Genomic DNA, 25,246 nt, shown 5'->3' with positions numbered 1-25,246 from the left:
TACCTTGCATGTTTTGGATTCATCATGTTGATGAAAAGGTAAGCCTGGACACAAAGAAATACGCTCACCTACTTCAAGTAGATCTGCAGCACTCATGTCCGCAATTCGTTACGAATTTTAATCCAACGAAGTCGTGCATAGAATTCGTGCCAAGACGCACACACATGCATACTTCAGGGCGTTTGCACCAACTTGACAGGAGCAGGCTGAGTTTGCTCGCCTACCTGAAGGGGCTCCTAAGCGACCTATGATAATTAAAAGAAATTGCGTACCACTCTCCGTGGCCTTCCAGTCCCATTTTCATACCTCGTGATTTGTGACGTCATCAGCGTTTGAGGCCACCAGGGTAACAGCTGTCTATTGGTCTATATACGACGGGCACCAGTTCTGATTTGTATGATAGCACGCCTTTGTCATGCCAGTCGGACGTCCTCTCTTGCTCTTCTCGCTTGCTTGTCGGGCGCAGTGAACTGATTTCAACTCACGTAGCTTGTATTGCACTGCGCCCGATTCCAGTAGCAACAGTGTGTAGCTGAAAAATGCAGAGTTTGGTTAATCGAAAGTTGATGGTGCTTTCAAATAAAGTAAGAACAACCTAAAAAGCGCCAACCTGACTTTCAGGACTTACACAGTGTCGATGTGCCTTCTATAAAAGTACACAGGTCGAGGAAGAGATGGAATTGAATTCTGGGGCTTTAAGTTCCAAGGCCATCATTTGATTATGAGGCACGCCGTAGTAGGGGGAACTCCGGAATAATTTTGACCACCAGGGGAAGGTTTAGGGGCCCCACACGCACTGGACATGGGCGTTTTTGCATTTCTCCCCCCATCGGAGTGCCGCCGTCGTGGGCGGCATTCGTTCCCGCGACCTCGCTTTTAGCAGCGGAACACCAGAGCCGTTAAGCCACCGCGGCGGGCCGATAGAGACAGCACCCACGGGTAGGGTAGCGAGGGCGAGAGAGAAACCGCCCGCTAGCCCTCAAGCTCAGAGGGGCCCTTGGAGTGCCGGCCTCCATGCAAACGCTACATCCATAGACTTAGGACAATGATTTGAGTAAGTTGTTCTAAGTTTGCGACGTGAATGCAGCGCAAAGCACCGAAGTGCGGGAAGATAGGTCTGTGGTTAGCGGAGAGAAGTACTACAGCGACAAGCGTTTAGTGCGAGCTGATTTTTTATGTTAGGGAATGTCTACATAGAAACGAGGGACATAGAATGTGACAGGGTTATCGAATACGGCATCGCCGCCACGTGGCAATATCGGCAGGTGCAAAAATTAGCGGCACAATTTTGAAAATTCATGTAAGGCAATATAAATATTACAATCCAAAAGATAGCAACATAACGGGTATACACAGGTTTCGAAGAGCAATTTATTTTTCACGTAAACTCACTCAGGGTTGACTTACGGAAGGAACACCACATTTTTTTTATAAAGAAATCCTTAGAGATATCACGTGTGTCCTGATCGTGATGCCAATCCAGTGCGGCTCTTTCTTCAAAACGACGCTTACACCCGTAGCTGCTAGAGTGCAAGGCTAGATTAGGCGTTCTTCTGATAGCTAATTTAGTTTTGAGTTCTTTCGAACGTTTGTTATTATAGTGCCCTGTTGAGCCGGTATCGGAAAACCGCACGGACAGAATAAAAAACCACCGCCCAAACACTCCTTACGGATGATTGAACAGCGAAGCTGAAACGTGCGGCCCCGGTATTTATCACTGGATTAATCCGGACAGTTTATTAAACGACTGCTGATCAATTGGTTTTGGACTGATTTTTGCCCGAAGGTTCGCGACCCACTTGGAACATGTGCGCTTTTTCGTATACGCCCAGTCGATAGTGTCTCCAACTCTGGGTCGCCCATTTCTAAAGGTCCCCAATTGCTGGGTTTGTTCTTTGTGTGTTTGAGCCATTGATCGCCAGTGGGCGAATTATCAAACTGAACGTGCACAACATCTCATTTCGCGGTACTAGCGGTGTCAGTATTAGGATCGCAAACATTCCGAGTTTGCTCAGAAAGTTGTAATAGAGACAGAGAGAGAGAAAAAAAAACACTAATCATACACGTAAAGCATCATTTCTGTGAGTATTTACGCGATCTTAAACTTGTTAACGACACGCTTTCTCAGCGGAATAAATGATGTTTTTTTGTTCTTTTCTGAACTCACGCATGCACGAAACTGAAAAACAGGAAGGCCCTGATTGGAGGAGTGTGCCTGGCGGTCTTGTCTACAGCATCAACCCTGGCTGTTGCGCTGCAGGTCTACTCCTACCGCTATGGCGCCTTCATCTTCATGGGATCACTGCAGATGGAGTAAGTTTCTATGCAGCAACGTTCTGTGAGAGACAAAATAATTTCAGTATAGCCTGAAAAAGAGAAGTATAGGTCGTCCAAATAATATTCATATCAGCTAGTTGGTTCGTGGGAAAGGCGAGTTTATCAGCTTAATTGCAGATGTTGGGCAAAAGGAAACCAGAAAAAGTACAAGGAGCAGGAGCGACGGCCTTGTCTTGTCTTCCTTTTGTCCTTAAGGCTTCTGCTCAGCTGTTAAAGCTCGACTTAGCAGAGATCGTCACGTGAACCATCGATTGTCGTAAACGAAAAAAAAGTCTATTGCGATAGAGAGAGAAGAGCAAAGGAAAGACAGGGTGGTTAACCAGATAATACTCCTGTTGGCTACCCTGTACCGGGAAGCGGGAAAAGGATGCCATAGATGAGAAAAAGAAAGAACACGAAAAGAAAAGCACACATACAATACAGAACTGTTTCTGTGGGTGCTGTCACAGAGTGTGCGAAGGCGTTGTTAAAGGGTGTCAACGTCCCACTAAAACTTTCTATTTCACCAAGCACACTGCACCAGCACGTCGGTGATATCGAAGCAGAGTCAAGCGCGCCTTTTTCGTAGATGACATACTTAAATATGTAGATGGGCCAATCCTTATAATACTATCGCGTGACAGCCGCACAGGAGTAGCATCAGGATGTGAATATTCTTTCCTAATACTGCTGGGGGAATAGTTTTATAAAGGGATATTTACACTGAGAGGCGATGGAATCGGATTTAACTTCTCACGTTAGAAAAGTGGCAACCGATCACAGAACTGTACATACAATCAGCAGGATCGAGATAGTACACCTGCAAAAAAGGTTTGAAATAAAATTGGACAGGCTGTTTGGTGTTTCAAGGACCCAGCCACGATGGGGTACGTGACATGTCTTGTACGTGCCGCAGACGGTGTTTTGAATTGAAATTTAATTATCGGGGGGGGGGGGGGAAGGGGTTTCACGTCGTGTATTAAGCGTATTTGGGGCTGGTCAAGCTGCTACGAGCAGCTTTTTCCCCCACTTTACCTCCGCAAAGCTGTATTTAGTTTTTGTGGAAATAAAGCATACATGCATACATACGTGCCAACACTACGATTTTTTTATGAAGCCCGCCGTAGTAGGGGAACTCGGAGTGATTTTGACCACGAGGATATCTTTAACGTGGCCCCAATGCATGGGACACGGGCGTTTTTTGCCTTCCACCCCCATCAAATTACGCGGCCGGGGCCGGGATTTGATCCCGCGACCTCGTGCATAGCCGCGCAACACCACAGCCGCCAAGCCACCGCGGCGGGTCTGCAGACGGTGCGTGAGCGTTAGGGTAAATATGTGACGTGACTAAATGCACAAATTTATTCACGCGCAGAAAACTTACATGCCCAGTTTATGTTACAGCTAGTGGGCGTCTTACTAATTTTTCAATCGTGTTCGCTCCCTATTCGCGGTAGGTCCGTTTATTTTGCAGAATGTCTTTGGGCACTAGGGTAAAGAAATGACACCCCTACTGGTGGCGCCGAAAACTACTCTCTGATAAAGCCCTGCAATGTTCGAAAAGTAGCGATGGCTTGATGATGATGATGGTGTATTGGCAGCCCTTTCGAAACGGGTTGGTTACAAAGACTACAAAAGCCTTCTTGAGCTAATCAAGTAGTTTATAGTTATTTATCCCTCTAGCATTTTGTCTATGTCTTAATCATCTCCCTCTTTCTTAAAGCTTCTTTATTCACCTTGTGCCGCTACCTATGCCGTTAAAGTATCCGGTCATATCAATTTCTTTGCGTTTTCTCTAAACGTCTCTTGCTTTTCTAGAGCGCTGACGGGCTAATCCTTCCAGCCGCTTTAAATCGCAACGCTTCTGGAAGGTGGACGTTTTCTACGGGTCTCGCAAGTTCAATATATTCACATTCCATTAGAATGTGCTTAGTAGTCTCTGGATTCTTGCTGCAGCAGGCAAATGCCTCGTCGTGCTGGGAATATTTGCTCCGGTACGTTTTTCTCCTCAGGCAGCCAGGTAGGGCCTCAAACAACGAGGCAATGGCCTTTCCGTTGTCATACGGATTTCTCTTCCTGACTTATTTGTTGAATTTTTTATGCTACCCCCACGGCTTTTTAGTTTCCGTCTTTTTCATTCAATTTACGGTCTCTGTTTCGCCCACCCTCTCTTTTTTTTAATGGCTCCTGGTTGTCTATTTAAGCTTTCAATTACCCTGCACCTGGTTACCAACTTCCTTGACCTCTTTATCCATTCTGTGTTCGCGCCTTTGAGGTACAGATATTTGCGCATTATCATCACGATCATCATCAGCCTGTATTTAAGTCCACTTCAGGACTAAGGCCTCTTCCTGCGATGCCCAACAACCCCTACCTTGTGCTAGCTGACTCCCACTAGCACATGGAAGTTTCCTAATGTCATCACCCCACTTAGTCTTCTCCGTCCGCTTCTTTTCCCTTGGCACCCATTCTGTAACTCTAATAGTCCGCTGGTTATCTACTCTACAAACTACATGGAATCTCCAGCGGCATTTTTTCTCTTAATGTCATCTAGAATATCGACTATCCGCATTTGCTGTCTGACCCACGCCGCTCACTTCGTGTCCCTTAACGTCACCCTTAACATTTTTCGTTCCATCGCTCTTTGCACTGTCGTTAACTTGTTCTCGGGCTTCTTTGTTGACCTTCAAGTTTCTGCCATATATGTTAGCACTGGTAGGATGCTATGAATGCACACTTCTCTTTTCAACGATAGTGGTAAGCTCCCAATCAGGATTTGGTAATGCCTGCCGTACGCAGTTCAATCCATTTCTATTGTTCCGTAAGTTTTTTCTTATGATCAGAGCCCCCTTGAGTATTGACCTAATTTGTGCACTTTAGCCACCAATTAATTTTCATCCATGTTCCTGAGCCTTTCGTCAAAAAAATTTTGCTGTGCAGTTATCTGACTTCAAAACAGGTCCAACACATGTCTCCCTACACTGCCTAATTTGAAGTTTTACCGTGTGTTCACAAAGTCAACCGGCCTAGCAACCTTTGATTAACTACGAACCCCAGCAAGATGTCCGATTTTAGCAGAGAATGGCATTGGCGAACGTTAGAGGTGACCCAAGTCGTCCGTTCCGTATTCCTCGCACCACCTCATATTTATTGTGGCCCCAAAGGGCTCCTTGTTGAATTATTGCGGCGCTCCACTTTCCCTTCATTCCTATAGGTTATCTTAGTGGATGTTTCAGTACGTCTCTTCTTGGTTTATGTGTACACCCAGGTATTTATATGGCTTAACTATGGGTATAACAAGCTGTTGAATTGATACCGAGCCATCACTCGTACCTTTATTAAATATAATTAGCGATTTGTCGGTGCTAAACTTAAGGCCTAGATTTGTCGCCTTGTTGCTACACATATTCGAAATTCTCTGTAAATCCCTTGCATTGTCCAGTAGTAGCACTGTGTCGTCCGCATACATCAGCCTGGGCGCTTTCTGTTGCACCTTTTGCCCATTACGGATGTAAAATAAATCTAAACCTAATTTACTGTTTCTCAGTCGTATTCACATGCCCTTAACGTAAAGCGTGAACACTAATGGAGTCAGAGGGCATGCTTTTTCCAGTCTTCTCTTAATTTCCACGACACATTGGTAATGATAATGATGTTTATTGGCATCCCCTTTGAAACGGTGCGGGGACAAATAGTCACCTAACGTGCTTTATTTATTCCGGTTTTACTACATCTATCAATATCTAGCCTTTCGTCTATCTGACCTCGATCTTAACTTTCATATTTATCACTGCGACCATAACGTAACCACTCCCCCTGGTGTGGCCTAGGAGCAGCCAGCAGACCACGCGCGTTGGAGATGTCGGGGAAACACTTACAAAGCCTCTTTACACTCATTGGAAATGCTACAGAATCAAGAATTAGGTTAATTGCATTTATTCCATAGAACCACAACGTCACATATCTTTTAGGAACTAACCATATTCTTTCCGTTGCAAAACCCGTTAATCATGGCCTCGGTACCTCTTTGTTCTGACAAGTCAATTACACATGATGCGATAGCTTGATACCCCTGTCTTCTATAATAAATATCAATGTTACCAGGTTTGCAATAACTAGGAACTTCATCTTAGCCAAAATACATGCGGGTTATGGCAAGCAGAGCATGCATTATTCATCCGTCGCTTTCTTCGACACTATCATTCGATATAAAGACATCTAAAACTCAGAAAATGAAGAAACAATTAAAATAATACATTCTGCTCCATTCTGATGCTTAGTTCATACTCATAACCATTCTTTAAGGGTGCCCTAATTTCGATTTCATTGTTATACCTTTATATTGCTGTTTGATGTGCATGATATGCATATCTATGCAAGTTTGCCAATTAGGCTACGTACGTCATGCCATTTATACTGTTAATTTATATCCGTGTTAAGGGAGATTATATGACAGTGACCTTCTATATGTTTCTTATTTATACACACTAAATCTTTAATTATGATATTTATGACAAAAACTTCTAATTGTTCCTTGTTCACGATTTATTGCAACTACTGTAACCTGTGCGTTATTATGTTTAGTTTGAAAATGAGGTCCCATCACAGTATTTGACAATGCGAACCTCCTTCTGTATATTAACATCCTGATATCTTGTCTAATCATGAAAATAAAACAGATTCTGATTCTGACACTTTCTTTGAGAGTGACCCCATTACTCGGAAATTGACAGATCGACGGACTAAGAAACCAGGAAGTGGGAGGGGAAGGGTCGTTCAAAAAAAGGCTTCACTTCAAAAAAAGAAAAGATGTATGTAGAAGAACATTTCTTGAAAGCAAACATTACGCACACAGGCAGAGCCTTTGTGAATCTGCGCCTTAAGATGAAGCTTTAGCTCGGGTACTCTTATCCAAATACATGTAAAAGGAGAATTCGTTTTTCTCGGCTACCACTGCACCAAATTTGACGAGGTTTGTTGCATTTAAAAGAAAAGCTTAAAATCTAGTGACTATTGGTTTCTAATTTTAGATTTAGGGCGTCAATCTCTTAATAAAAATTGGCAAAAATCGAACATTTTCAAAAAACGATACTATCAAGTTTACAACTCTGTAACACAGCAGCAAAAATTAAAATACAATTATGTGAATTTCTTCGAATAGTGCATCTAAAGCGGACGAAATTGATATGTTACACATGAATCTCAAAAATTTTGTAATATGCAAATACCGCTTTTGCAGAACCATTGTAAACAACGTAACAATTCATGTAAGATGTAAAATTACATATCGAATTTGTCCATTTTGAGTGATCTAATGGATGCCGTTTACAAAACCGCGACATCAGTTCTTGATGCAGAGCTATGAATTTGTAAACTTCGTGCTTCTATTCTTTTCAAACTTTCGAATTTTTGAAAATTCTTGTAACACCAACACAACACGCTACCAACAGTCACTACAATTTAAATTTCTCTCTCAAATGCAACAAATTTCATTGACATTGGTCCCGGGGTTATCTCAGAAAAACGTTTTTGCGTTTTACATCTATTTGAATAGGCTGCGTTGGAGTTGGGCCCGAGCTAAAGCTTCCTCTTAACCATATATACAGTTCGGCTGCGTAGTTTAGGTCCCGTAGCACTTCTGGCACTCTATATCTCTGGATAGTATGTGCGAGAGTTTTATTCTTTCCCCAGGGCGTTGGAAGTTATGGCATGCCAGACGAACTCCCTTAAACAACCTGCAGTCAAAGTCTCGGTCTCAGGCAATGTAGCCCGTATGTGTTTGACAAAACCTGTATATATAAAAAAAAAATCCCCACCCAAGCACTCCGTACAGTTGGTTAACCAGCGAAGCTGAAACGTTCGACCCCAGTGTTTATCACTGGATTAATTCCGACGGTTCATTAAACGACGGCTTGGTAGGCTGCCGGATCGTCGGAACGAAGTAGCTGCTTGCGCTCAGCTGCACGAGCGTGTTGTGCCCGGGCTGCAGCATCGGCCCGGCGTAGAGGAACTCGTTCCCGGTCCTGCTCGCGGCGTTGCTGATCAAAAGCTGCCTGCTCCTAAGGAGTACGTATGACGCGCGGCCTTCCCATTTGGGAGCCTGAGAGAAACTGCTGCGCGCGCGCTCGGCTGCGACGAAGAGCAACGATGCCACTACTGGCGCAGCTAATCCAACACCACCTAGATAGCAAAGGCCTTTTCACTCCGATCCATGACGACATGTCGCCTCGCCAGACTGCCGCCGAATCTAATGGGAATGCTCCCGAATAGACAGCAGTGATTTTAACGTCACCGCTTTCATCACGCCAGCCGTGTCAATCAAAATTTCGAGCCAGATACCGTGACGTGATAGCTTGGAGTAAAGAAGCCTCGAGCTACCTAGGCGGTGTTGGCTAAACGCGCGGCTCTCTTTGTCTGTATTTTATTTTCGCGCATGCGCATGATGTTGCGCCGGAGGAACTTTCGGCGTACAGGAGACCGACAGATGTACGGATGAACCGACGAATCGTTGGCCATATACAGCTTGGGTGTAAAATTTCGACACTCAAACACCATACCTTGCACCACTTTCAGAGCCTTAGTTAATGAACTAATTCGCTAATTTCTGCTTCTAATGTTAGTGAGATGAGCGAGAACGCCAGCCGATGGGGAAGTACGAGTATACTTAAGTGCGAATCCGGGTCGGAAGGCTGCTGCTGAGGTACGGAAGAAGCTCCTCACTCAGAGAGTTCGGTTGGTCTGATAATAATTAGTTCCCCTCAAAGCACTGTTTAACTTAAGCTTAGCTTCTGGTAAAGGGCCTCTGAATGACCACAAGTGTAAACTTTACTTACACTTCATAAAGAAAAAATAATTTTACGGTATGAACCTCAGCAGACGAAGTGGGAAGGGTTGCATAATGAGAGGATATTCTTGTTCAGTGCTTTTTTTTTCGCTTTTTTTTTACAGGAGCACTGCTGATCATATCCGTCTCGTCTACATGCTGCCTCACCAACATTTCGTCTCTTTCGTCGTGGGTGTATTCGAAGCTTACGTATTCGTGAACAAAAAGCTGTGGTCGACTACACGGGTGAGTCCTTTGGTCATGTGGTTAAATGGCACCGATGCAGAGTTTTTAATGTTTTTTTACGTAATAATTACTTGTAAGACAGAGACAGAGAAATAGCCAGGAAGCTTGCCAACCTATACATTGGAGGAAGCGGAAGACAACATAGAACGTTCTCTCGCCTTATGCATAGCCTTAGACATTTTCACGTATAAACAGTGGCATGTCATCTACGAGCGTGTCATTCATCCGGACTGCAATAGTGCTGTTCCTGATCACATATATCTGATGCGCAGGTAGCAAAAAAGGAAGAAAAATTATATTACCACTCCTGAAATGCTGTGCGTCAATTTTATAAAACATACCTATAGGTATACATCCCTAATTTGTGTGTATGTGTACGTGCTTGTGTGTAAATTAAAGACTAGTGATACACGCGCACGCACAACAGAGTCGAAGCGCACAATATCACAGTCTCGTAGTACAGCCGTCTTTATGGAGCGCAGCTGGCTCTAGTATAGCTTTCTGTGATGGCGGTAGAGACTAAAATCCTAAAATAGGTTGGGTTTTAAGACCATACATTGAAAACAAGAAACGAAAAGGCGGCTATCAGCGTAGTGTACACGGCAGTTCTGTAGAGGAGTTGTTACCCGAGGCTGACCTACTTGGCTGGTGATAACGTGTGTTTCAGAGAACAAACACTCATTAATTGCCTTTCTTTGTGAGAACCCTAGGGGCAGTTGCTTAATTGGCAAATTCGGAGGCAGTCACATTCTAATGGTGCCCCATTAAACAAAATATCTTGCAAATCACCCGTAGTCGGAGTTCGTCTTCATCACTTAATTTCAATGCTCAATCACGGCAATATTGAAACCGAGCGTGCCGAGACCAGAGAAGGCAGCCCCATTATTAAGTTAGACGAAAACGCCCCCTGACGAAGAGCATGATGAAGTTCGAATGATGACATGTCGCGGCAAATACTGATAATGGACATCGCGGCAGATTGCTTGCCAGGCGAAACGTGCCGTGAGAGAAAGAGAGAGAGAGAAGGAGAGAGAGAGTACTTTATTTGCCCAACTTGTAAGAACTCAGGGCGGGGCTACCGTCGGCTTTCCTGAAGTTCTAATGGCTCCGTCCACTAGCCACTTCCGGCAGTCAGGATCCGGGTTGAGCAGGGTGGCCTGCCATTGTGCTACATCTGAGCTAGCGCCTGTAAATATTTTTACTGAGGGATTATCTGTACAAAACCAAATGGTGTGTAGCAGGTCGCCTTTGTGTTTACAATGTGGGCAATAAGGAGCAGGGTAGAGACTGGGGTAGAATTTGTGCAAGGGAGATGAAACCACCAGCCGGTTAGTGCGCACTCTACGTAGCATGAGACCCTGTAAGTGCGTGAGAGAGGGATGCGGGAGAGGCAGTTTTCATATCTCGCACCATAGGCGCCGACTACGGGGGGGGGGGGGGGGGGGCATCGGGGCCCGAGCGCCCTCCGGAGTTTTTCAGAGAGGGCAGAGCCCCCCTACCCCCCGGCGATGCTGCAGCCTACGCCCCCCCCCCTCCCTTAACCTGTCGTTGCCAGCAGGTCGTTGCCAGCAGTGGCTGATGCCCCATCCGTACTTTCTCACTTCAACATTATTTTAAATTTCCGCTGTAAACACAATGCACATACGAAATATATTTAAATGTAGGCACAGGATGAGAAGAGAAGGAGGTAGCCAATTAACAAATATATCAAAGGTATGGCTAACCTATGCCTAGCGAATGAATATGTTGCTGTATATTCACCTCGCTTCGAAATGCTTTGCGTGCTCTTTTGACCCTGAAAAAAAAAAGAAAAACATGTACACTTCAGTGGCCCCTTCTGCAGTGTTTTATCAATGGCGTGTAAAATGAACGTGAATAATGTGTGTCGTAGCGTCGCTTCTCTTTTCAGTAAGCAATGCTAACGAGTCATAAAAAATACTTCTAATAATTTACAACATTTCTTAGGGATGGAAATCTTGTCACTTGCGTGTAGAGGTCATAAATATATACAGGGTGTCCCAATTAACTATCCTGCACCCAGATTTAAAAGAAGAGAGCAATGCTTTACTTCTAGGAAACCTAGTGCATATTGTTTGCAGTACACTGGAGTAGCTGCCAGTAACTTTCTTGTTACTGAGATTTAATTAGGTAAGTGTAAATAATTGTCTAATTCGAGATGTACAATCCTAATTATCAATGTGTCAAGGTGGAGTTTATACGCACAACCAAGGGACATCTAACTGGGGTGTTTCCAGTGACGTACAAATTGCGTGCTAATTTTCCAGACTGATAAATAAATCACGCCAAATATGAAAAATACCACGTGACTGCACTGCTAGCCGCATCTCTAAGCAGCGCCTTCGAACAGGCTGCCTGCGAGTTAGCCAGAACGAACGAACAGGGCCTGCGAAAACCTGCATTACAGAGACGTTTCACCTGGAAAGAAAAACTAGCTTGGACCTTATGATGACACGACTTGGCAGGAGGTGACCTCACGCATGACACTTCAATGCCGCTCTTGGCCAGCTTAGAGTGACATAAATCGAACGGCAGAAGCGTTATTTGAACGAGGCGAGTACCTTCAACATAGGTGATCCTTATCGTCATCATCGTCAGCGTCAGCGCGTTGGCGCTGACGCTGACGACACCGGCTTTTCTGCGACACGAGCTCCTTAACGTTGTCGTCTTAATAACACCAAAGTTACGGATGTGTAACGCGAATGTTTAAAGGCTATAGCTGTGGAGCGGGCTGGCCGTTTTCGCTCCTGATCTTGAGCTCGCCGAATCGCTGGAGGTCTGAAGGTCCTGCTTTCTGCGTAGTGTTTATTGTAAATGGCGTTTTATAGCGTTCTGGTTTAAACTAGTATGCTTCCCTACGATGATCGAGTGCTCGCCGACATTCGAAGCATATGCTGGCGCAGCCAGCTGCGCAGCAGCCCGCCGAGAACAATCCAGCGTCGCCTGCATTCCCGTAGACGCCATCTCCATCGCCGCCGACTCACGAAGAGAAAGATGATGCGTGACCTTCGCTGCAGCAAAAGTTCCTCGATACTGCGTGTGTCACTGGTGGGCTGCGCCCTCTGTGATGCGCGAAGGGCCACGCTAGAGTGACAATATGCGCTACCGTATGGAGCATATGCGGTAACTCTAGGACACACTGAGGTCACTCTATAATTGAGGGGCTCTAAGGCACACCAACTGCGTGGTGTTTCAGGCGACCGAGCCTTGCGTCACGTGACCAAAGTCTACTCTCTCACTGATGGACGAACGTTCTGGCGCTTCGAAGGTCTTCGCTGCGGATGGCGCTGACGACACGGAACTGAGAAACGAGCTAAGAAAAGCTGACGGTTTAATACGCCCTGTGTAACTCGTCCCCCGTAAGCAGTCTGTCGTCCTATCGGCTTGAGGTAGCACTCGGGAAATGTCGTTTGTCGCCAGAAAAAGTGCAGTTGCGGTGGATATGTTCAATAGCCTCTAGAAAACCGCAAAAGTTGCCCGCCGTTTTATATGCGTGAGCATTTCAATGCCTACCCAACGAAGAAACCCATCCGCCCATCATGTAAGACAATCGCCTTCAATGTAGGGCCCGCAGCAGCGAGGGAATTCATTCACCTTCACGCTGCCTCTCGCTTCAACGCGAACTAAGCGGCGATAACAAAGCGCACATGCAGCTATCAGCACTGTGCGCACTGCGTCCTCATGGCAGACCCGTTTCATAATAATAATATTTGGGGTTTTACGTGCCAAAACCACTTTCTGATTATGAGGCACGCCGTAGTGGAGGACTCCGGAAATTTTGACCACCTGGGGTTCTTTAACGTGCACCTAAATCTAAGCACACGGGTGTTTTCGCATTTCGCCCCCATCGAAATGCGGCCGCCGTGGCCGGGATTCGATCCCGCGACCTCGTGCTCAGCAGCCCAACACCATAGCCACTGAGCAACCACGGCGGGTGGGACCCGTTTCAAGATAGGGCCCGCGCGTCTCGCGTCAACGCGAACTGAGCGGCACGGTTACACGCCCGCGCAACTGTGCCATACGCAGCCGCCGCCAGAGTATGGGGTTTTTCACGTGCCAAAACCGCGATTTGATTATGAGGCACGCCGTAGTGGAGGGCTCCGGAAATTTGGACCACTTGGGGCTTTTAACATGTATCTAAATTTAACTACACGGGTGTTTTGGCCTTTCGCCCCCATCCAAATGAGGCCACCGTGGCCGGGATTCGATCCCGCGACCTCGTTCTTAGCAGCACAACACCATGCATAGCCATAAGCAATAATAATAATAATATTTGGGGTTTTACGTGCCAAAACCACTTTCTGATTATGAAGCACGCCGTAGTGGAGGACTCCGGAAATTTTGACCACCTGGCGTTCTTTAACGTGCACCTAAATCTAAGCACACAGGTGTTTTAGCATTTCGCCCCCATCGAAATGCTGCCGCCGTGGCCGGGATTCGATCCCGCGACCTCGTGCTCAGCAGCCCAACACCATAGCCACTGAGCAACCATGGCGGGTAGCCATAAGCAACCACGGCGGGTCCGCCAGAGTATGGTTAATCACGGTTGATAATGGTTCGACGAGGATGCATGAGACGCTAAAGAGCGATAACGGCTTATAATGATCGGAACGTCATCAGCACGCCTGGCGCTGCCCCCTGCAATAGTTTGCTTGCGCCATAAATTCACCTTGCGCCGCCGTCCGCAGCAGCTCGCGTCACCACAGCGCTGTCATTTATACTGCTCGGATCAAGTTTCATAATATTGATAATGACACCGGGCTGCGTGGAACTATAAGTAATGAAGTCAGGATAAGTACTACACAATATTTCATGTTTGCAAAGCGTGAAGCAGTTTATAATGGGAGTTGAAGTTCTTTATTTGAATAGATAGGCCGCGCTGCCCCCGTTAGGAACCGTAATGCTTGGTTGCAGTTTAATTTATATATATAGAAACTACTACTTATTGGAAAGATTCATATCGCTGATTTTTGTGAAACAAAGTGAGTGAAGCTAGCTTATGCGCACTCTTATATTGGGAAATTTCAACCCGGAGCTCTACATTGGGACTATCGAGAGACGCCGTAGTGAAGAAGTTGGGATTATTTTGATTGCCATTGGTTGCAGAATACGTACCTAGACCTGGCTGCGCGTGCGTTCTTGTAATTGGTTCCAGGCGGAATATGGCCGTTGGGATCGAGAAGTGAACTCTCGACCTTGTGCTCAATAGCAGAACACCACATGCATTAGCGGCGAGGCCGTCGGTATGGGGTAGTGGTTAGCACGTCTAGCTCTTGGTTACGCATCGAAGCATGCAACGTCAACTCCATTCCAAATGCCGCAAATGTGGTCGAGAAATGTGGTCGTGGATGGGGGACGGATATCGGGCAAACTAACAAAGAAGACGGGGGTGGGGGCGTGGGAGGGTGATGAAGGAGTCAACAAAAGCTAAAGCCCATGAATAATGAACTTTTTTTCCTGCCGCGTTTTTGGGAGCTACGACAACTGCGTGTGTTTGAAATAACAGTTGCCGTGATGGGCACACGTGAAACAGGATTGCATGTATTCGCACTCCTATTTCAAGTGCATCAATTGCCGCGGCTGCGATTTCAAACTCTGTTATTTGGACCGAGGCTAATTCAGCCTGCCGTAGCTTACAGGAGAGCAAAAGAAGAAGAAAAATGTTAACTCGTTTTGCAGTCTTAATGCTGCAAACCGTTATGCCGTCAAAAGAATTTACACATTACGTCCCTCCTGAGAGACTAACATCCGCTTGGTCAGCATGGCCTCTGACATGCTTGATGAATGTCTGTGCATATCCCAATTACCGTGTTTCAGGATGCTGCCAGACTCATGGATACTCTATTATCCTTCACAAGAGCTGCTTACGTGGCTTCACGTTTGTGGATTATAGATTGCGATTAAAAAATATAGTATTTTATTGTTCGCAGTTGTCCTCTATATTCCGTGTATAACGAGACCTCTTTTGTTGCAGGAATGCTCTTTTCTTCTGTATTCCTATTGCGTGCAGAAAGCGTTTTCTTCCATATTTATGACTTGTTTCCACTATCATGCTGTATTAGTTGCGGCGGTGTTACATGCAAACGAAACTTTCAGCTTATAAACGGTATGTGTTGCTAGTGGAAGAAGTTGAGCAGAGTAACTAGTTGCCCTTGTTGGTGGAACATAGTGAAAGGCTACAGCGTGAGAACCGACAGAGACAAAGGAGGCACACCAAGTACACAGACACAGCGCTAACTTTGAACAAAAATGTTTATTTTTCCCGGTGCGCAGCTAGTTCTAAAGCGAACACTTGGCAAAAACAAAAGAAGTAAACAAGAAGATCACATATGCGCAAAGAACCTGCTCGTGCAGCTGTCACACGCTGACATTTGAATCAAGGTAGGTCACCTTTTTTTCACACAAGGCTATCGAGGCACACCTGACACAGTGATTTCCCGCACATGAAATTGCGACACCCTCGATAATTTCTCTTGTAAAGCTTGATTTTCACCCAGCCATAACCTTGCATTTGTCGAAGACAGGTTTGCACCCACAGTGCCACGCCTAGATGACCTTGAATAGTGTTGTAAACATTGTTGTGGTGTTTCCTAAGCCGATAATTATTGCATCGGCCGGTGCCCGAGGTAAACTTTACCACATGAGATAGGTATCTCATATACGACACACTGGGCTCACTGTGTGAAGCGCTGTCTGCGATTTGTTTTACACTGGGCCTTTTCTTGGAATACAGCGCAAGTGTGCTTGCTCAGTGACCCTAGTTTTCTAGGCACGTAAAACATCAACATTTGCACTCCGGCCAACCTTCTTAATGTCGTGCGAGATTCTATGAAGACATGGAATAACTGCCTTCTTTATGTTGTCACGACTTTGTCCTTCTGTGAACTGTGTCCTTGCGCAACCAGCTCTTTTAACTTTCTTAAGTACGCCTTGCGCGACACTAACCTGCAAACATAAGGAATATCCAGCTGCACTGAGGCAGGATATCTGCGACGGAAAGCTTTCTTTCGACTTGTGCACACGATTCTTCAAAGCATTTGAAAGGCAAGAGACAACTGTACTTTTCTAACTTCTGTAACAATACTTATCTAACAAACTCTTGAAGTATTCAGAAGTAAGTGTGATGTGACGAGCAAGTGATTGAAATTGGCGCGGAGCATCCGTTCTTGAGAGGGATATAAGCACCCGCTTTTTTGATGAGCCGAGTGAGTAGCTTCATCTGCGTGGCGTTGCCGAAAATTCCACAGTGGCTCGGCAGCCATTGAAATGCCATGTCGTGGATGTAGAGAAAATATCGAGAACAGATAGGCAAAATGCTAGGCTGCAATGTACCGTACGTAGTTTAACTTAAGTAGCTCAAGTAGACAATAGATGATTTTTGTCGCCAGCCCGTTTTGAAGGGAATGTCAATATATAATTATCTTCACCGTACACCATCTACGGCTCCTCTAACCCGGTAATCCCGAAATGGTAATATGCTTACGGAGAAGGCTGTCGTCGTCGTCGACTTGGTGCTGTCGTCACACACACCCTTGCCTCAGACAAAGACGCCGATCCATCTGGTAACACTTTGCGGAACCTCATATTGGATAGCCACGCAACTTGCTGCGAAACGCTTTGCGTGGCATTGATTTTCACCATGCGTGAGCTCTACATAATATTTTCAATGCGATTAGTATTCTTAGGATACTTCGCCCCCTTTCCGATTGGCGTGTCCGTGTTTGTCTGTGTCTGTCGCGTCTGACACGACCATTAAAAAAAGAAAAAAAAATTAAATCTTGTTGGTGCTGGGTCGAATTAACCTTGCGTCACACGGCTTCCAGAAGTGCAACAAATGGATGCATTATCGCGGAGTGCCAACATTTTAATGGTTTCCTTATTGCCTTTTTTCTGAACAAACAGTTACGCAACGCTAAAATGCATCTGCCTTTACGTGACTGCTGACACGTATTAAAACTTGCTGAGCAATACAATATCATCAAACAGGGTGATCCACTCTGTCGGATGGGGTTGATTACTGAACACCTCCCTAACACGACCAGCATTCTGCTACGTCAAGAGCGCTTGCAGGGAATCAGAGATTAATGGCCTCTTTTTCAGAATGTACACTTAGGCGCCCATTCCTGCGTCGAACGTCGACGTAACCGAGCGAACGAGCACAGCGAAGAATAAAAGAGCGAAAGCGTAGCGCATCGGGGGAAGAAAAACGGCAAGAGCGAATAGAGCGCCAGGAGGGACGCGGAGGAAAAGGGTATGGTTCGAGGGTGAGGAGGAAACGAAGGGGGATAGTATGGCTAAAAAGTGAGGAGGAAACGTAGTGTCGCATGAGGCGTGCTGCACGGCGGCGACTAGGCATGCGGCGAGCGCGTCCACCAATGCCTTATATGGAAGTAAGGTACTGACGTGGACCTTGGACCCACTGCGCATGCGCTACTTCGCCTGCGCGGCACCCACTAGAGAATGCGCTGCGCATGAGCCACGCGTTTCCGTGTTCACGCTTCCTTTTTGAATAACGAGCGGCGCAACCGATAGAAATGCTTCGTCTGCCGCTGCCGCTAAATGAGCTGCACGAAAGGACCCTGTCATTCGTAATCGAATTCTTTGCCACAATACGTCATGAATTCGAAATACCTAAACAGGTGCGCTCAGAATTCGTATTAGGGAGTGTGGTAATCGTTGGTGAAATTTTTCTAACTTGCATCAACTTGCTTCGAGCGCATTCCACAAGTGCATGTCCAACTCTTAAAGTGAGAAGGCCCACTCTTCTAGCCGACAATGAATAAGAGTTTTATACCTTAAAAACACATTTATGCAGTCGCGCCGCCATTGATTTGTCAGATATGCTGAATCCTAATTATGGAGTGCCAGGGAGACAAAACTGGCCGTGGTTACGAGACCACATTTAGTGAACCTTTCGTTGTGGTGTAGCATGGAGTATATTATGTGGTCCGTGGTGGCGCGGTGGCGCATGAATGTAGTAATGCGATTATCATTCTTCGGCTGTTTGGCCTGTAATTGATTGTGATTAAAGGTGTGTTTAACAATACGGTTTGTCTCTACGTTGTTTGAATGCTGATCGTCTTAACGTCGACAGCGATCGTGAGATGGACCATGCCGGATTTTTTTATGTACAGCTTTCCTACGATGTACTTATGAAATTCAGTCACAGAAACGAATAGATATTCCTACTGGATCGCGATATTTGGAAGCACTTCGCCCAAAAATAATCGCATTCTATTGAACTCGAGAAACATTCCATTCGAGCTTCCTAGATAAATATTCTGAGTATGGTTACAAGCTTTTTTTCTGCCGTGCACTTACATAATCTGCAGCTATGAGGCATAGCATTTACCCACTGAATTCCGCCCGAGCTGCCGTGATACATTGCCTTTTTATATGATTGCGAAGGTCCCTTGCGCGAATCGCCGCGTGAGGCGCAGTTTGGTTCCACGTAGAAAGCGAGTGAAGCTGCGCGATGCGCACTCCTGCAATGAATGGCAGAATTATTCAGACTCCTTGTGCTCGCCGGCATCGAAGCGGTTTAGTGGAATGAAGCGCTGTTTGGATGACCGATCGAGATAACCGATCGGTCTTCACAATAAGTTCTACTAAATTGATTGGGAAGGCCAGTGACACCTAATTTGGCTCACTCGGCATTATAAAGAACCACACCCACCGCGAACAGTCAGTCCGCGTACATATAGCCCGCATCAGTCCGCGAAGTATCCGAAAAAGAAGACGACGCTGTTCGATCTGTTGTCACCTCCCAGCTCTATAATTTTTCCATAAGTTTTGCTATTCATTGAGCGAGTTATTTATATCCTTGGAAGACGGCCACATCTTTAAGGCGGTACTGGCCCTATGGAAAGGGTACGGCAGCTCCGGCGCCGGCATCTTTAAAGGGACAGCGCCATCCGAAGGAAGCCAGCGTGGCGAAGGCGGCCATGGCCTCGCAAGGCGTGGAGCTGCCAGTCATCAGGGACGATCAGCAGTCAAGTGCGTCATCATCGATCAGTGGGGACGACTCAACTATCGTCGACCCTGACGAGGAAGTGGCTGATATGGCGGAAGAGGACAGCGACGGCTTGAAGGTGGTGAGTCATCGGAAGCAAAGAACGGTCGGAATCCCAGTGGTAGATTTATCAACAAAGAAAGGTGTTGATTTGAGAGCGGAACCCTATCAGGCTCTTCGAAGCCATTAGAGCACTGCTGTGATCTACTCCGATTCGCAGTCGCTTCACAACGCAAGGTGCTCTTCATCTAGATATCGCAACGGAAGAGCAAGTTGACATTCTTTGCCGGTGCTCTCAGATTGGTGACATAAGAGTTAAAGCCCGGTTTACCCACTCCTACATGACTAACACATGTGTTATTTGGGGAATACCAGTGTCGTATTCGGAAAGCGACCTTCTTGGCTACTTGAAACCGCAAGGTGTTTTGCACGTGAAACGTATGATGCGCCGGGTGGAGACTCAAGAAAAAGAATGGGAAGCGAAGCCAACTAACTCTGATGTGCTAACGTTCGCTCCCAACACCGAGCGCCCAGAAAAAAATTGACCTCGGTTTTACCAATCATGCAGTCAAAGAATTCGTTGAAACTCCCCCCCCCCCCCCCCCCCCGATGCTTTAAGTGCCAATGCTTTGGGCATGTAGCCAAAGTTTGCATCAAAGATCAACGTTGCAAACGATGTGGTGGCGACCACGATTACAAAGCCTGCAAGGCAGATTTTGCTTGAGCTAATTGTGGGGGTGACCATCCAGCGAGTTTCGATGGCTGCCCCTTCCGTGTATGCGCCTTACACCGTCGAGTGTCCTTCATTAGTGGTCCCAAACCACAACCTACGGAGAAGCCGATACATGGAAGTGACAAGTTCCCTGCGTTAGAGTCGGAAGTTGAGTTCCCTGCGTTAGAGTCGGAAGTTCGTGGCGTGGTAACAAGCAACGTCAGTGAGCGACCTAACCCTAGCAAAACGGCAAAGTCCTCTGTGGGTGAGTCGGTTGTTCGGTCTGCTTCAGCCAAAAGTGTCCAAGTTCCTCAGCGATCAGATCACAGCCAGACTCGAAGACAAGGAAGACATTCCCTTGCCTCAAAAGAGACGAAGAAACCAGCTGCAGCAGCCAAGCGTGGATCCCAGTCCGCAGCTTTTGTTGAAGTTGTGAGACAGTGCGTCCAGCAAAATAAGGAGCTCAAAAATCGGGATCTGTCCGACCTTCTGCGAGTTTTGTTTGAAGTCCTCCGTTCATATGTTCAAGCCATGCAGGCTGGCACCCTGAAGAACTTTCTACAGCTCGTTCTTTCCTTTGAGCCCATGAATACCGCCTTCGCAGCGAATTTTACCTTATAATATGGCTAGTTTTCTTCAACCTCGTGCAAATAAAAATTATCGAAAAGGGGCGTTTATTATGCAATGGAACTGCGCTGGGATTATAAGTCGATTAGCAGAACTCAAATTATTTTTCACAGAAACTTGTGTTCCAGTATTGGCCATCTCGCAGGCTTGCCTAGCAAGGGGGAGATCTTTGACTGGATATGTCGCACACAAGACTTGCAGCATAAAGTCTTTTTCCGCAGGAATTGACGCCCTTTACATTCGAAGAGAGATTCCTCATGTGGCTGTGAACGTCACCGATATTTGCACAGATAGTATTGAGGTAGCCGCTGTGAGGATACGGCTCGGCTTCCAAACTCTTTCTGTTGCATCCGTATACGTGTCTCCGCTGAAGAAGGTAGCAATGGATTTGTATCTCCAGCAGCTTTGCGACCGTTCTCCAGCGTCCCGAATTATCTGCGGTGACATCAACGCCCATCGCTCTGTCTGGGGTGAAAGGAACACAGACTCCCGCGGACGCAAACTTGTAGAAGTTATCGACAGTTTAGACCTGTGCGTGGCCAATGACGGAAGCCCAACTTTCTTCAGGCCTCCAGCCTCAGCCACATCTATAGACCTAACCTTGCATTCACCTGACGTCCGTGTGAAGTGGGCAACTGCACCTGACCGCATGAGAAGTGATCACTATCCAATTTTTGTGTTTACTGCCGACTTCCATATGCGCGGCGCTAAAATGAGCCATGTTGTAAATTGGGACAAATACAGGGAGCAACTTGCAAGTGTTTCTGGAGATGTGATAGACAAAATGATTTATGTTAAGATGGCTGCTACCACGGCGGTCAAGTTACCTAATCATTTTCCGACTCAGGATTTAAAACTCGGGAACCTTTGCGCAGCGCGCAGAAGGGCGGAGCGACAACTGATGCGGAAGAAGGACGACGTTCAACAGGCTCGACTCTGCCATTCGACTCCATACGAACAAGCTCTGTAGGGCGCAGTGGGCGTCCTTCTGCGCTAGCTTGACTGTTTTTTCACCGATGACGAGAATTTGGGGGGTCATTGGTAGCCTTGCTGGTGATTCTCGTCCTAGTAAGCTTTTCGAAGCGCTTGCACAGCGCAAGCAGAAACCTCTCGCGTGCTTGGCAGAGGAATTTGCAGATGCATTTGTACGTGCAAGCTCAGGAACTCATCCATGTGCTCTGCCTGCAACATCTACGTCTGTTATGGACGCCCCGTTCACACTTCGAGAGCTACAGACAGCACTCAGCAGCCTGCGGAGTCGATGTGCACCAGGCCCTGACGGCATTACCAACCAGATGATGCAGAACCTACCTCTAGAACGCCGGAAGATATTCCTAAGCTATCTCAATCGAGTATGGGAGACTGGCGACGTTCCTCCTTCATGGAAGGTGGCTTGTGTTGTCGCAGTGCTGAAGAAATGCAAAGAAATGACAGACTTGGCCTCGTATCGTCCTGTATCACTGACGTCGCGTGTGGCTAAGCTCATGGAGATGCTTGCAAGTAAGCGTTTATCATGGTGGCTCGAAGATAGAAGGGTTCTGCCTACATGCATGACTGGATTCCGCACAGGTTTAAGCGCGCAAGATAGCGTCTTGGACTTGATAAGCCACATTGAACATCAAAGAGCTTTCGGCCTCTAAACACTAGCTATTCTCCTAGACGTATCAAAGGCTTATGATAACGTCCTTCAAAGCTCAATACTAAATAGCTTGCAGGCCATAGGCGTACAGGGCTATCTTCTGCGATTCGTTCACTCACTTATCAGTGATCGTAAAATTCAAGAGCGGTTAGGAAGTACCATAAGCACCGAAAGGACGGTATCGCGAAGTGTACCTCAGGGAAGTGTTCTCTCCCCGACGCTGTTTAATGTTGTAATGGCAGGTCTTCCCGCTGAAGTGCAAAAACATTGCAGGCATATCCATATGTCGATATATGCGGACGACATTTGTATTTGGTTAAGCGGATATCAACACAAGCGTTTAGCTCTGATAGCTCGAGAGGCATCACTTTTAGTTCAAAATTACCTTCAAGGTGTTGGCTTGAATCTCGGTGGAAAAATCTAGCTTCATCATGTTTCCAGGTAGAGGAAGACGGTATGCGCGGCTGAAGTTAGACTTTGATCAATCTTGCCTTCGTCAATTGAAGCACAAGCGCTTTTTGGGCGTCATTATTGACTACCGTCTACAGTGGCAACGAGCTGTCGACTCTATTGCGACATCACTATCTCCGCGTCTCAATGTGATCCGTAGAGTTGCAAGTGAGCAATGGGGAAATCACCCTTCTTCAATGATCAGGCTGCGCGATGCACTAGTTGCGAGTACAATAATGTACCAGCTCCCTTTAATTTCCCCCTCACTATCACAGCTGGAACGACTTGAGGTGTTGCACAGAAAGGGCCTAAGGAGAGCTCTTTACGTTCCGCAGACCGCTCCTAACAATGCAGTACTCTACGAGTCTCTATCAAAACCTCTTAGCCTAGTCGCTTCACAAAGGTTATTGATGCAAATTGGCCGCCTCAAACAGACGATAGCCGGGCGAGCCCTTCTACAGAGCCTTCGAAAGAGATCTGAGTCCCGACCGTGCTTGGCCCTAATACTCTTGGTTACCTGGGTCTTGACGCTACAGGTCGAACTAAGAGGTTGAAACCACCTTGGTCTTTCGCGAGCCTCGATTGTTCGTTGACAATTCCTCACGTTCGTGCTAAGCGGAGTTCTCCTTTGGCGGCAACGCGTTTGCTCGTACTGGAACATCTTGAAACTGAATATGCACGCCATCTTCAAATTTTTACTAATGACTCTGTGGACAAGGTCAGAGGATCTAATGCAGCTGCTTTTCACATTCCCTCTTTGAAGTATGATTGGTCGGTTGGCTTCACTGCAGTCGCTTCACTGCAGCCATTGAGGCAGCTCTAAAGAATCTACGGTTTAGTACGCCTCAACCTATTGTCATCTTTACAGGTTTGAAATCCGCCCTTCAAAGGTTAGAGCACGGGTTCCCTACTGATGCCTTATGTCTAAGCTCCCTACGCTCGGTGCACAATCTCCATATCAAAGGCTTCTCCATACAATTCTAATGGGTGCCCTCGCACATAGGTATCATAGGCAACGAGATGGCGGACAGCCTCGCCCGTAGAGCGCTGTCTGGGAATCCATTGAGAAACGCGCGTCAAGAGGACAAGAGACTCTTCAGAGAAGCGGTGTCGTGCCACTTCAGTTCTTTGTGGAGCTCACCTCACAAGCCATGTGTGACCAAGGGTCTCAAAAGAAACCAAGCTACCCGTGCGTGGATGTACAAGATTGGCATGGCGTTGTCTCCATTATGTTCAACGTGTGGTGTGTATGGTGACATAGAACCTTACCTTATGTGCTGTACTCTGTATAACGCGGAAAGGAGTGTGTTATTTAGATCCCTCAAGAAGACTGGAATTCCTCACAGTTCTCTTCAGGACATTGTTTTCCCGCGCGGGAACTAGTTTGATAGGAAGGAAGTTTCTCTCCTTCTTTTAAATTACCTGCAGGACACGGATTTGGCCTCCACATGGTGACCTTAGGAGTGACTATGTGTAGTTGCAAGGTCTGTTTCCGATTTATATGATTTATGTATTTTAAGTGTCGCTACGGTGGAGCAATTGCCGGCAGCAACTGCAAGGCTAATCCCACCAGTAGCCTACAACCACTCAACTCAACTCAACTATCCGTTCACTATTGAAGCAAACATGTTTAAGCAAATTGATTACTGCAGCTTCCGATTGTCGATAACTAATTGCTACACTTGCCTTCTAATTTCTACACGTGCAGGTGCGTGTCGCAGTGCTGTGGGTCGTGGCTATCGCGATCACAACATTGGTGTGCTTGTTTCCCTACGCGTGGGATTCGGCTGCGATTCCTTACGACCCTGCGCTAGCGGCCCTGTATGCCTCTCTCTATCCCCTGCTTTGGAGCGTCTCGGTTACCTGGATGCTGCACTCTTGCATCACGGGGACGGCAGGTATGACGCGCGCATTACTGCGCAGTTTGAATTCTCGCAGTAATAGTCAAGTAGCTCAACAACCTCGGAATAGGCTAGCTAGTCCATTATGAACGAACGTTCTCAGTCCAAAAAACACGGGGACAGAAGGCCTTCCACACAAACACAGAACCATCGGATCAAAACCAAAAGATGGTAAAAAGAGAATCCATTACAAGTCAGCACTGGTTTTGCCTTCGTGCGTGAATACTTGTGTTGTCGTCTTGTCTGCGCTGAAAATCTTCGTTCATGAAGCCAGAATGTCTGCTCTGAGGCAGCCCACTTAATTAACCAAGAACATATGAGCGGAGCGCTGGGCGGACGACTAGGCAGGCTTTGAGCAGTTTCTCTACAAGTGAAGGGCTAGCGACTTTCACTCTGCCTGTAAGCGAACAAATCGACCACTGTGCTCTATTATACTTCGGTTAGTACATGTGTAAGCTTTCCTCCCCTCCTTTGCATAGCCAATGAGTTAAATACTCCTTGA

At 46.5% G+C, this 25,246-nt stretch overlaps 1 protein-coding gene across 1 annotated transcript; it reads left to right on the top strand.

The window, feature by feature from the left end:
• The first annotated feature begins 8 nt into the window (after positions 1-8).
• LOC135905884 (uncharacterized) lies at positions 9-25,246 on the top strand. The gene is made up of 5 exons (XM_070528796.1): positions 9-38; positions 2,261-2,313; positions 9,265-9,385; positions 24,552-24,741; positions 25,224-25,246. Exons 1-5 carry the CDS (start codon positions 9-11, stop codon positions 25,244-25,246), a joined length of 417 nt encoding a protein of 138 aa, XP_070384897.1.

The sequence above is a fragment of the Dermacentor albipictus genome, unplaced genomic scaffold (assembly GCF_038994185.2).
Source record: "Dermacentor albipictus isolate Rhodes 1998 colony unplaced genomic scaffold, USDA_Dalb.pri_finalv2 scaffold_14, whole genome shotgun sequence".
In the NCBI taxonomy this organism is placed as follows: Eukaryota; Metazoa; Arthropoda; class Arachnida; order Ixodida; family Ixodidae; genus Dermacentor; species Dermacentor albipictus.
The sequence above is the reverse complement of the archived record's forward strand: the minus strand, read 5'-3'. Positions and strand labels throughout refer to the sequence as shown.